Here is a 12,875-nt window from a genome sequence, read left to right as displayed (position 1 = left end):
ACTTGCACACGTGCACACACCACACACCACACACACACACACACACACACACACACACACACACACAGTCCTTAGACACAGATACCAAAACACAGGGACAAATCAAGACCCACACAGACATATCTTACCCAGGGGAAGCCAGTCATCATCCAAGATCCCGCTCTCATACAGAGACACACAAATACCCATAGCCATGGTCTAGAGTCTTTAGACACAACCTAACCACTCTTCGTGAATACACAAGCGCTCGCTCTCTCTCTCTCCCTCTCTCTTTCTCTCTCTCTCTCTCTCTTTCTCACACACACACACACACACACTCACTCACGCACACGCACACGCACACCACAGTCCCTCTTCTCTGGAGTCCTTCATCCATCCCCTGCCTGAGGCAGCACTCAGAGCAGACATGACAGTTTTAGAATCCTAGAGATCTATGACCCACATTCTTGCACACCACAGCTACCCAAGGACAGAGTTTCTGCCTTGGGTCCAGCCACTTCCATTCTTCCAGAGTGGAGGTCACCAGACCCACAAGGGTGATGCCCTAGTTGTCTCTTGACAGACTCCCTGGTTGAATCCCCAGTGCCTTGGAAGAGAGTCTGGCTGCAAAGGGAAGATGGTGGTTCCTTCCCAGGAAGGAAGGGATGTGAGAGCAAAGAGAGTTGCTTGGATGACCCTGTCTTGAGGCAAGAGGTGGACAAAATCCCCACCCACCTGCTAGGATTCCCAGGAGACCCCACCCAATTATGTGCACCTGCTATTGTCAACCTTAGAGACACCTCCTACACTCTCCACCTTAGCCTGAGGGCTTGGTCATGCTTCGTGGTTCAGAGATGGTGTTCGTGCTGTAGGAAGCCCTGGGTGAGCTCTCCTGCCCTGTTGTGACTCTCAGCCCCCTAGATCTCTCCTGGCTTTGTGGACACTATAGGGAAATGCCTTACTTCCGGAAGCCTACATCCTTTGCAGGAACTGGAGGGAGGGAAAGCTGAGTGTGGAACACAGGTTCGAACCTCAGCTCCACCTCTGACCTTGGGCAAAACCCTGAGCTGTGTATATCCAAGGACTTATCTGTAAAATGGGGACAATAATAACTATCTTACCAGGCTGACATGGGGGATTAAATGAGATCGTGCATTGCGTATCCTGTGGAAATGGCGGCCGTATTATAGGTTCGTTGCTAGCCACAGAGCTTGGTAAATATTGAATTAACGAACGCCTCCAGCTTCCCTTCTTCTGCCTCTACCTCACGTCCGTGCTTTAGGAGGGGGGAAAAATAAGTGCGAACAAGAAGGATTTGGGGGCAGAGAGAACCGGGAGAGATCAGGGCTTTCTGACGTCTTTGGACACTAGCTGCTCTAGGCGTCCTGAGCTTGCTTGGAGGTGGCACTGGCATCCTCTTACCCTTGTGCCACCCACCTGTGTCACCCCCCTAATCGGTCAGGTGAGGCAGCAAGTAGAGATAGGGTCCATCCCTGCTCTGTGGGCCCCCCACCTCAGGTGCGCGCTGAATGCGAGGTGGCGGGAGCGTAAGTGTCGAAAGGATGCTCAGGATGTGAATGAGCCAGCGGACGCGTGAATGGAGGTGGATGGAAGCGTGAAGTACAAGGCGGGGCTCCAGCTGGGTGACCTCGAGGCAGACAGGCCGGGGCTCCCTCCCCTCTCCTCCCAGCCTCCCACTCCGCTCCCCTCCCCGCGGCGCGCAGACCTTCCGAGCCCTCCCGAGCTACCGCGGGCAACAGAGACGGGACCACGCAGCCACCGAGCGGACAGCGCCTCCTCAGGAGGGGGCTACCCCGCCGCGTCTCCAGCTCTGCCCTAAGGCGAAGTCCCGCGAGCGAGGTCCAGGTACGAGCAACCGAGGATGCCCCGGGCCCGGAGCCAACAGGTGCGGGGGGGTAGGGGACCCCCAGGACTGACCTGGGGATTCCAGAGGAGCAGCGGCAGGTGATGGAGGGAACTGGAGTCTCTGGGGAGGAGGAGTGACCTGGGTGCTAGGAGACTGCGCCACCACCCACCCACTCCGCTCACCTTCGGGCGGCTCCCGCGTACCCTTTAGCGCACTTGCTGCCCCTTCTGGGAATCCTCCCAGACTCCCTAAGGAGCAAGGAGGTCCCGCTGGGAAATCGGTAGGCCAGTGTCTCTGCCCCTTTCCCTAGGGCTTTCAGGGGGACTGTCCATCCTCCTACACCAGTCTGGGGTTGTCCCTATCCAGCCGAGGGAAGAAGGGGTCTGAGCATGGGAGGAGGGAGCGGCCTGAGCCAGGCTGGATTTATGAATGGAGAGCGGCCTGCGCACCGACTCAGCGACCCCTGGCGGTCGTCGGGGAGCATCGCGGCCCCGGGGATTCCAGGAGAATTAGCAAGGGGGTCTTGAGAAGCCCATTTCTTGGCGTGAGGATCTTTCCTCTCTCCTAGGAAGGAGCCTACCCTCACTCCTGTTCGCGGGTGTGTACGCTCCCGCGCGTGTACGCGCACTGAGGACGATCTGGCAGGTCTAGTGGGCGGGACCTAGGTCTTCAGTATCTCCCTGAACCCTTTCCCAACCCTTCACCAAGACTGACTCAAGAGAGAATATTTGCCATTGGGAATGGGTTTCCTTCCTAAATCTTTGATGGCTGGAGAACTCAGACAGACCTGGATTGGCTTCGTGACCTTGAACAAGGGACTCAACCTCTTAGCCTCCGGTCTCTCCATCCACACAGCAGGGCTCACTAGTAATGACACGGGACACTGACTGGAGGGCCGGCATCTGGGTGTACCAGGCTCTGGGTGAAGTAGTTCCCAAATCTTAGAGCTCAATACTCCTCATCGTGACACTGAAAGGTAGGTACCTTTAACACTCCCTTAGACCATTGGGTGGGGAAACCGAGGCTGAATGAGGGAGGTAAGGTGACTAATTCCACCATTCCCATCCTATGACTAAGAATAAAGAGAAAGAAGGTAAACGAAGTCTCTGATGTTCCCTCCTTCCTTCCCTCTTTCTTTTCTCCCTTCCTTCCTTCCTTCCTTCCTTCCTTCCTTCCTTCCTTCCTTCCTTCCTTCCCTTCCTTCCTTCTCTCCTTCAGGAAGTTTGTTCTGGGACCATAAAGACCTGAGTGCAAGACCAGGGCCTTTGAAAGGAGTGGGCTGAGGGCTTGTGGGAGTTTCTCTTCCTCCACAGAGCCCAGGATGCTCCTCAGCTGAAGTGGCTCATGGAACCCTCAGCCACGCCTGGGGCCCAGCCCGGAGTCCCCACTAGCAGTGGGGAACCCTTCCACCTGCCTCCAGACTATGAGGACGAGTTCCTCCGCTACCTGTGGCGCGATTATCTCTATCCGAAGCAGTACGAGTGGGTTCTCATCGCGGCCTACGTGGCCGTGTTTCTCATAGCCTTGGTGGGCAACACTCTGGGTAGGTGTCTGTCTTCTGAGGAGTAGAGGGAATCCTGGGCCTTCTCTTCTTCATACCCATTCCTGCTGGTGAGGTCGGGGTGGGGCCTTGGCCTCCCAGCAGAGCCTGAATGGGTGTGGCTCTGCTAACTGGCTTTACCTCACCTTGCTGCTCCTTGCAGTCTGCCTGGCTGTGTGGCGGAACCACCACATGAGGACAGTCACCAACTACTTCATTGTCAACCTGTCCCTGGCAGATGTGCTGGTGACTGCCATCTGCCTGCCTGCCAGCCTGTTAGTGGACATCACCGAATCATGGCTCTTCGGCCATGCCTTGTGCAAGGTCATCCCCTATCTCCAGGTTAGCTCTCCCATGGCTCTCAGCACCCGCTACCACATCTGTCCAAAACCTATGACCTTGGTGGCTCTCAGTAACCTTAAGTCTTGCCTTTTAGTCAAGTCACGGGGGCTTGGGACTCTCATGGGGTCACTCAGGCCACCAGGCTGGACACTTGGGAACACAGACACAGCCCCGCACACACACAGACTTCCCCTCCTGGAGACAGGTACAAACTTGGCCATGTGTATCTCTCTGCGCGCGCGCGCGCACACACACACACACACACACACACACACACACACACACACAGTTACTTCTAGGTCCACAGCACATGCATAGAGGAGACGGGAGCCCACAGAGACAGAACTGCCCTCACCAGGACTGCTCCCTGACCCCAGTGGGGACCAAGAGAGTCAAACAGAATTCTCTCTTTAGTCTCCATCCCCAACACTGGACACCAGGACGCCCAGATAGCATCAGTGGAATGGGAGGAGGGTTGACCAGAGACCACCATGGCCTCTCAGTAGCCCTTGGTCCTCTTCCTGAATCCTGGGAAACCCTGGAGGCAACACCTGCCTATGCTACCAGCAGATTCATCTGTGCCTCGTGGACCAAGAGAGCTTTCCCAAAAGCACAGGGGTGACCTTCCAGGGTGACAGAGATGTCCCATGGACTTCTCACTGCTTTAAGGTTTTCTACTCAGAGGATCCCCTCTGTGGAGGAAATCATGTGTCTCCTCTCCTCACCTGCAGCACAGCACCTACCTCACAGGTCGTAAAAGTAGAGAAAGGAGGGGATGGAGAGGTAGCTCAGGGGTTAAGAGCACTGACTGCTCTTCTTAGAGGTCTTGAGTTCAATTCCCAGCAGCCACATGGCATCTCACAACTGTCTGTAACTCCTGTTCCAGGGAATCCGACTCCCTCACACTGACATACACGCAGGCAAAACATCAGGGTACACAAAAAAAATGAATAGATTATTTAGAAAAAAATAGGAAGAGTCTCATCGTGTGTATCAGGTCTCCAACTGGACATTTTCCATACATGGTTTCATTTATTCTCACCAGCATCCTGCCAGATACATGCTATATTCCCATTCTGCAGATGAGGCTCAGAGAGGGTGAGTGACTTGCCCAAATCACACAGCACAAAGGGGTGGAGTCATAATTGGCTGCATTGGTAGCTCTGGGCTGTGAACTGTTCCCTCCGCCCCACGCCTCTGATGTTGTGTCCCCATGGGGCAGGCCGTGTCGGTGTCAGTGGCAGTGCTGACTCTCAGCTTCATCGCCCTGGACCGCTGGTATGCCATCTGCCACCCTCTGCTGTTCAAGAGCACAGCTCGCCGTGCCCGTGGCTCCATCCTGGGCATCTGGGCTGTGTCGCTGGCTGTCATGGTGCCCCAGGCCGCTGTCATGGAATGCAGCAGTGTTCTGCCCGAGCTAGCCAATCGCACACGGCTCTTCTCTGTCTGTGATGAGCGCTGGGCAGGTAATGGGCACCTCTGGGGGGGGTGTATACCCCCAGGGCTGGGGATTTTCAAGGTGGGTACCCCCAGGGCAGGTATGTCCTCTAGTGTGGGCATCAGTTAGGGATCCCTTTAAGATGGCTCCGCTAGACTGGGCAGTTCTAGGCTCTCTCCCTCCCAGAGTGCCTAAGGTGAAATTCGGTTGCCCCCAGGTCTTGCTTTGGTTATGTGGGGACACGGTGGCATTGCTGAGACAGACTGTGACCCCCAGGGGAGACTGTGACCCCTTGCATCTTCCTTCCTACAGATGAACTCTACCCTAAGATCTACCACAGCTGCTTCTTCTTTGTCACCTACCTGGCCCCGCTGGGCCTCATGGGCATGGCCTATTTCCAGATCTTCCGCAAGCTCTGGGGCCCCCAGGTGAGGCTCGTCTGCTGTCGAAGGGGAAGGTTTGGTTTGGTTTTGTTTTTTTTCTGAGGGAGTAGATGGTCCCTGACATTGGAACATATTATCCTACGCTGCGACTATAGCAAGGCCAGGCTCAGGGACATAGGGAGCTGGAGGCCCCAAAATGACTTCCAGCCTCTTTTAATTAATCAATTAACTTCCAGGGCCTTGGCATATGCTAGACAAGTGTTCCAGCACTGAAGAATATGCCCAGAGCTTTGCTCCCTGATCCAAGTTCCCTCCTTCCTTTTTTTTTTTTTTTTTAAATGTTGAGGCAGGGTCTTGCTAAGTTGGCCTGACTAGACTGAACTTAATAATTCTCCTGCTTCAGTCTCCGGTGTAACTAGGATTATAGAGCCAGCTTTAACCACCATATCTTATTCCCTTCTCCCCTAAATATGTGAGAAAACAGACCCAGAGAAGCAACACAATGTGCCCCCTGCCCCCCAAGCACTCAGCTGGCCAGCAGAGAATCAGCTCACGAATGTCTGTGCGCTCTCTGAACTCTAATGTCTTGCATTCTGGTTCCAGGCCCCTTGGTTGTGGGGTGGTTGCAAGGCATTTACCTAGGTGGAGAGCTGGTGTCCAGGCCTTTTCCGAGGCCCTCCTGATTCCCAGGCCTCCCCACACTGTGGCGTGGACATCTCTTCATGACTCAGCTTTTCACCCTGTCCCAAAGTTGTAGCTGCAGATCTCAGGAAGATGGGAGAGCAGCTAGGAAGGTGTTCAAATCCCACAGTGTGGCAGTCTCCTTGTATGTCCCCGCCTTGCTCACCAGACCCTAGGAGTGACATCCACCTTTCCCTCCTGTGTGTGTGTGTGTGTGTGTGTGTGTGTGTGTGTGTTGGATAGATCCCGGGTACCACATCGGCCTTGGTGCGGAACTGGAAGCGACCCTCAGAGCAACTGGAAGCTCAGCACCAGGGCCTGTGTACAGAGCCCCAACCCCGGGCCCGAGCCTTCCTGGCCGAGGTGAAGCAGATGCGAGCTCGGAGGAAGACTGCCAAGATGCTGATGGTGGTTCTGCTGGTTTTTGCACTCTGTTATCTGCCCATCAGTGTCCTCAATGTCCTTAAAAGGTGAGGACACATGGGGAGCACGGGGGTAGGGGGGGAACTTCGGGGCCTGAGAGAGACAACCGCTCACTGCACATCTCTCCAGCCTGGGACAGGCAACTCTCCTGTTTCTCCATCTTCTCTCTCTCTGCACGGGAATATCAGGTTCAGCTCCAAGGGCTAGAAAATCCTTCCTCTGTGCTATCAAGTTCTAGGATGACTGGGTACAAATGACAGACAGGAGCCCCGTCTTCATAGAGGCTGCATTCCAGCAAGAAAGACGGCAAATCGATAGAAAAAGCAGTGCGTAGCAGCCAGTGAGGGCCCTGAAGGAAAATGAAATTCCAAAGGAAAGCAGAGTGGTAACAGGCTGCTGGGTTTGGGTTTGTCTCAGATACATTGTTGTTGTCGTGGTTGCTGTTGTTAAGGCTTCTCTGAGAAGCTGGGAGGTGCCTGTCTGCAATCTCAGCACTTAGCAAGCCAAGGCAAGAGGATCGTGAGTTCAAAGTCAGGGGCGAGCTTCAAGGGGCTGGAGGATAGCGGTTTAGGCAGAAGGACACAAGGACACAGAAGATGAGGAGTCATGAGTTGTCAGTGGAAGGTCATGGAGGACTGGACAGGGTCAGTCTGGGTTTGGCCACACCCAGTCTTGTGTGATTTGGGTATGTACTTCTCTAAGCTTTACTGCTTTAACTGAAAAAACGGACGCTGTCCAGGATGTGCTGTTTGTCTTAGGTGAATGGAGTGGCTCCAGGGGACCAGCTAGCTGGAGTCTGAGTAGATCAGTGGCCGCTGTCCCAATGCCCATTCTAGTCATAATCCATGCTTGGGTACCAAAACTAGTGGTCAAGATCTCAGACCAAGTGCCCCATGGGGACTGTAGCGAGCAGTGGGGACATCTTCTAACTGGAGTTCTGTGGGCACCCCCTACCTACCGCGCGCCCACCTATCCCGCTTCTCACCATCCTTCTCCCTGGCACTAGAGTGTTTGGGATGTTTCGCCAAGCCAGCGACCGGGAAGCTGTCTACGCCTGCTTCACCTTCTCCCACTGGCTGGTGTACGCCAACAGTGCGGCCAACCCTATCATCTACAACTTCCTCAGTGGTAAGTGGACTATGGGCGTGATGACTGAGGGTGGCTGTGGTCCCATGGTCCATCCCAGGCTGGGAGGGGAGGATGCACCTGCTCTCAAGCTGTCTGTGGGAACCCTTCACTCACAGGGGAGATTCAAATACATCACCTCCCCACCCCTCCAGGAGCCATGATCTGAGCTCTGACCCATAGATGTACCCAGGATGGTGTTTGACATTCCTGCACACCAGTGCCTGTGAAGAAGGCCGGGGCCTGGGCCCACCCAGAGATCATGCTCAGTGGGGCTTCCTCCTAGTTCCTCTCTGGCTGGTGCAGACATAGCAATCTATGTTCCTAGAGGGGACCAGACCTAAGGGAAGGGGACCCTGGAGGCCCTGACTGAGGGGAAATCATATAGTCTAGCCAAGGACAGGGGTAGTCATCAGCATAGACACAGGGTAGAGTGGCTTGACTACTCCTGGATCCATGAGCCTCAAAGCAAACTTCCACTCTCTTCTGGGAGTCCAGGCCCCTTGGAACCTATTCCCACCATGTCCTGTTCCCTATCCCCATCCTGTCTCAGTGGGCCCCCTACTTTTTTGGCTTAGCAGAAGTGACACATCGGACCTCAGATTGAGGACAGGGCTTTGGAGCAGCCGTCAAGATGACTGCCCAAGCATGGACACAAATTTTTCAAAAATAGGGCATTTGAAGAAGGGTCAGAGATCACTAGCGTTAACTCTCACTGGGACTCAGGAATTACTCAGTCAGGCTGCCTGGCAGCTTCCCAGCTCAGAACAGGACAGAAGAGAGGAATATTACTGAGGAGGAAGGAACAGGCAGCCACCTAGCTGCATATGCCTGGCCTGGGCTGTGTTTGCAGAGTAACTACTCTGTGCTCTTCCCTGAGCTGGATCCTAGACAATGGCAGGTCGATAACACAGTTCCAGAAAACCTCTGTCCCTCGACATAAACACATGAGCTGGGCACAGCGCTGTGCAGTCCCTCCTTTACTCCACCTTGGCGAGGCGGGCTTGGGGTTAGAAGCCCAGGTTCAACCTCTAGCTGGGTGGCCTTGGGCAAACCAGTCTTCTGCTCCTCTCATCTGTGATGCGAAACAGTCTCAAAAGGTGTGAGGATGTCCCCGCCCCGGGCGGGCGTGGGGGATGTGGGTGGAGTCTGAGGGACTGGCACAGCCCCTGGTGCAGTGTGACTGTCACCTGCAAGGCCTGTTGCTTTCATCTCCACACCACTGGGCATGGCCGTGGGAGGTCAGCGACAGTGTAAACTTTGAGCTCCCTACACACACACACACACACACACACACACACACACACACACACACACAGGTGAGCTCCTGAGGCCAGCAACAGTGTGAACTCTGAGCCCTCCCCACCGTCACACACACACACACACACACACACACACACACACACACACGCACACACACAGGTGTGCCCCACCCACAGAGGCACACACACACACACTCTCTCTCTCACACACACACACACACACGTGTGCTCCAGTGACAGTGTAAACTCTGAGCTCCCTACACACACACACACACACACACACACACACAGGTGAGCTCCTGAGGCCAGCAACAGTGTGAACTCTGAGCCCCCCCCACCGTCACACACACACACACACACACACACACACAGAGGTGTGCCCCGCCCACAGAGGCACACACACACACACTCTCTCTCTCTCTCTCTCACACACACACACACACATACACAGGTGTGCCCCGCCCACAGAGGCAGGCACACACACACACACACACACACAGGTGTGCTCCAGTGACAGTGTAAACTCTGAGCTCCCTACACACAAACACACACACACACACACACACACACACACACAGGTGAGCTCCTGAGGCCAGCAACAGTGTGAACTCTGAGCCCCCCCCACCGTCACACACACACACACATAAGCACACACACACACACACAGGTGTGCCCTGCCCACAGAGGCACCTACACACACATGCACACTCTCTCTCACATACACACACACACACACACACACACACACAATGTGCCCCGCCCACAGAGGCACACACACACACACACAGGTGTGCCCCGCCCACAGAGGCACATACACACACACACACTCTCTCTCTCTCTCTCTCTCACACACACACACACACACACACACACACACACACAGGTGTGCTCCAGTGACAGTGTGAACTCTGAGCTCCTTACACACACACACACACACACACACACACACACACACATACACACACACACACAGGAGCTCCTGAGGCAGACACAACTTGAGCCAGGTTCCTGCCAGAGTGCAGTCAAGGAATCAAGACAATTGCATTTTGCTCCAGGAACCGGCTTGGGGCCCTTTCACCCTCTCTGGCTGGCAGGGCTGAGGTAGCCTTGGGTTCTCCCTCCCTCTCTATCCCTCCCTCTCAGCTCCACCAAGCAGCTTTAGCTGGAGTCCTGTGGGTGCTCCTTAAGCTCAAACTCCCTTCCTGCTGCATTTGTCCCTCTTATGGCTGTGTCTTTTGTCTCCCAACCAAGGCAAATTTCGGGAGCAGTTCAAGGCTGCATTCTCCTGCTGCCTGCCTGGTCTGGGTCCCAGCTCCTCTGCCAGACACAAGTCCTTGTCCTTGCAGAGCCGGTGTTCTGTCTCCAAAGTCTCTGAGCATGTTGTGCTGACCACAGTCACTACAGTGCTGTCCTGAGTGGGGCTGGCCAGGCTCTGGGAGGCTTGATCCTTTGCCTGGGGCTCACCCCACCCCCACACTCATGGAAAGACTGCTGCTGCTCAGTCCGATCCCTCAACTCCAGTCCTAGCTTTCTGCCTGAGTGACTCCGCCAGAGTCATTCCCTCTCTGAGGTTGCGTCCCCTAAGCTGAGTTGATAGGGGCTTAAGCATGCTCAAGAGAGCAGAGAGCGTTGTAAACCGTCTAGTGCTGTGGACGTGGTTACTGTCCCTGTCTCGTATGGCCCTACCCTACAGTGTCACTTCACCCTATCAGAGCTTGGCTTTCTCCCCAAAGACCTGTCTCCTACTCAATTATAGGCCCTCCCTGGCTGGAGTCCGCTCCAAGGGTCCCCACAGGCATATTCACCTGGCCTGAAGGCCACCAGAAGTCCGGACTGCACATAGCCAGCTGCACCAATGTGTCCCTGTGAACTAATTTGCGTTCAGCCCTTCTCAGTGAGCTCTGAAGCTAGGTCCACCCTCTCCAGGTGTGGACTGCACACAGCACAGGCTGGATCTCGTTGGCATTGTGGAGTGCTTAAACACTCTCCATGCGGCCGTTCGGCATGGAGGCCAACAGCCCGTGGCAACTGTAATTAAAAGCCTGGTACCGAATGTTCCCTTTCTTTGTCATTACACAAAATCTGTGCTGCTCAGGTTAGCAGTGGGAGGTGGGGCAGCAGGGGGATGGCACAAGGAGACGGCTCTGGAATGGGATTATCTGCGAAACCCTGCCCCCACCCCAGAGGAACTGACTGGGGGTCATGCTGCCTCTGGCAGGGCCCAGCCTCTGGTACCCAGGACTCCCATCTCTGACACATTTTCTGTTCCTTGCCCGATGGCCTCTGAACTGGAAGGTAAGGAGGTAGGTGGGTAGGTAGTGGGTCGACAGATTTACTGTTTGTAACCTTCTTGGAAATCAGGGCTTCGTTTATTTTCTATGACTTCACAGAATACAAAGAGTGCGCCATGAACGCAGCCAGCCAAGCTCCGGTTTCCACTGAGCTGATTACAAGGTTCCCAAAAGGCCCCAGTACTTGTTGCCAGAGCAGAAGGTGAGCTCAGTCTGGAGCGCCACTCTGCTCTGAGGAGCAGGGGACATCTGGCTGAGGCCACTGGGGGTGAGCACACCAGCAGGTGTTAACAGATCACCAGTCAGGAAGTGAGGCAGGGCCTTGGGGCTCAGCCCAGGAGTACCTGACGTCATGGCCCACTGTAGGCTTGTCCTTTTGTCCAGATCAGGTCTGTGTGTTAAGTAGCCCCTCTGATTTACAGATTCATCAGCCATAGCTGGCCAGCAGGGGGAAGCAGTCCTGACCTCTCTGCTCCCACTGGTCTTGGAATCCTACTCAAATGTGTAAGGCAAGTCTAGAGGTACAGTGTGCTTGGGACAAGTGCAGGAGGGTTGGATCCTACAGTCTTGGGCTCTCAGGGAAAAAGTAGGTTGTGACTGACACCACTCTAAGGATGGGTTTGGGTGTAGCCAGCTGGCAGAGAACTTGTCTAACACGTGAGGCACTGGGTTCCATCCACGGCACCACATAAAAAAAATAAAGATTTCCAGTGGACATGTGGATCTGCAGGAGCAGGGTTGACAGCGGCTTCCTGTAGGGGCAGAAGCCAGCACCAGCGTGGGCTTTACACCTCTCCTTGGGGAGTTCTGCCGAACTTGAGCACACCCTGGGGAAGTAGCCAAGATGCCAAGGAGTGATGCTCGGGGAGTAGCATCTGACAAGCTCAGGGTTACGTGGTATATAAGAGAACCTGGGCTGGGAATGGCAGACAGCCGAGGGCTACCTGGTGGCTGAGAGAAGTTGGGGTGGGGTTGGGGAGATTTGGTAGTAGGCTCCACTGTCCAGAAGAATGGCATGCAGAAAGGAGGGAGTTTGCTCTGGCCAGCCCAAAAGCAAACTAGGGCCAGCAGATGGTGCTTTCAAAGCTGTAGGTTAGAATAGGAAGTCACTTCTGCCAGTTGGAGATAAAACAGGCAACCTGCAACTCCCCATCCCGCTCTTCTTTTGGTTACTGGAATTGGCAAATGGAGGCTGGAGTCCTTGGGGGCCTAAGAAGGGGGCCTCCTCCAGAAATGACAGGGGCTGGCCTCTAGGATCTGGACTATTGATTCTGGGACTCCAGAGACACAGCAGCCCAGAGCTGAATGGCTGAGCCTGACAAGCCTGCTGGCCTCTGTGACCTGGAAAACAGTCCCAGCCACTGTCCACCCCCACCCTGCAGGGAGGACCGCCCTGCTGAAGGCCTCTGCACCTCAGAGTTTATCTCCATCTTCCAAAGCCAGAGGATAATCACACCATCATCTGTGATGCGGCCCCTCTAGCAAACTAGAATGTTTGTGTCTGGTGCCTTCAGCTCTGATTGAAATTCTGTCAGCTCATTACA

At 54.8% G+C, this 12,875-nt stretch overlaps 1 protein-coding gene and 1 long non-coding RNA gene across 12 annotated transcripts; both read left to right on the top strand.

Moving 5' to 3' along the window:
* The first annotated feature begins 1,313 nt into the window (after positions 1-1,313).
* Hcrtr1 (hypocretin receptor 1) lies at positions 1,314-11,093 on the top strand. Of its 11 annotated transcripts, none has more exons than XM_087660488.1 (10): positions 1,721-1,845; positions 2,705-2,822; positions 3,160-3,389; positions 3,550-3,728; positions 4,774-4,826; positions 4,951-5,194; positions 5,479-5,594; positions 6,474-6,700; positions 7,660-7,781; positions 10,797-11,093. In XM_087660488.1, exons 6-10 carry the CDS (start codon positions 5,098-5,100, stop codon positions 10,907-10,909), a joined length of 675 nt encoding a protein of 224 aa, XP_087516614.1. In that variant the 5' UTR covers positions 1,721-1,845; positions 2,705-2,822; positions 3,160-3,389; positions 3,550-3,728; positions 4,774-4,826; positions 4,951-5,097; the 3' UTR covers positions 10,910-11,093.
* A 164-nt stretch (positions 11,094-11,257) lies between these two features.
* LOC148006069 (uncharacterized) lies at positions 11,258-12,309 on the top strand. Its single transcript, XR_015620503.1, has 2 exons — positions 11,258-11,335; positions 11,431-12,309. It is a non-coding gene; the product is annotated as an uncharacterized LOC148006069 (long non-coding RNA).
* Positions 12,310-12,875: the final 566 nt, after the last annotated feature.

The sequence above is a fragment of the Rattus norvegicus genome, chromosome 5 (assembly GCF_021556685.1).
Source record: "Rattus norvegicus strain SHRSP/BbbUtx chromosome 5, alternate assembly SHRSP_T2T, whole genome shotgun sequence".
NCBI lineage: Eukaryota > Metazoa > Chordata > Mammalia > Rodentia > Muridae > Rattus > Rattus norvegicus.
Note: the sequence above shows the minus strand (reverse complement) of the source record. Positions and strands in the feature narration are given on the sequence as shown.

Coding starts and splice junctions, on each gene's coding strand:
- Hcrtr1 (XM_087660478.1), top strand. CDS start 3,191: ATGGAACCCTCAGCCACGCCTGGGGCCCAGCCCGGAGTCCCCACTAGC. Junction 3,729..4,950: donor AGGTCATCCCCTATCTCCAG/GTTAGCTCTCCC, acceptor CCCATGGGGCAG/GCCGTGTCGGTGTCAGTGGC. Junction 5,595..6,473: donor GCAAGCTCTGGGGCCCCCAG/GTGAGGCTCGTC, acceptor TGTGTTGGATAG/ATCCCGGGTACCACATCGGC.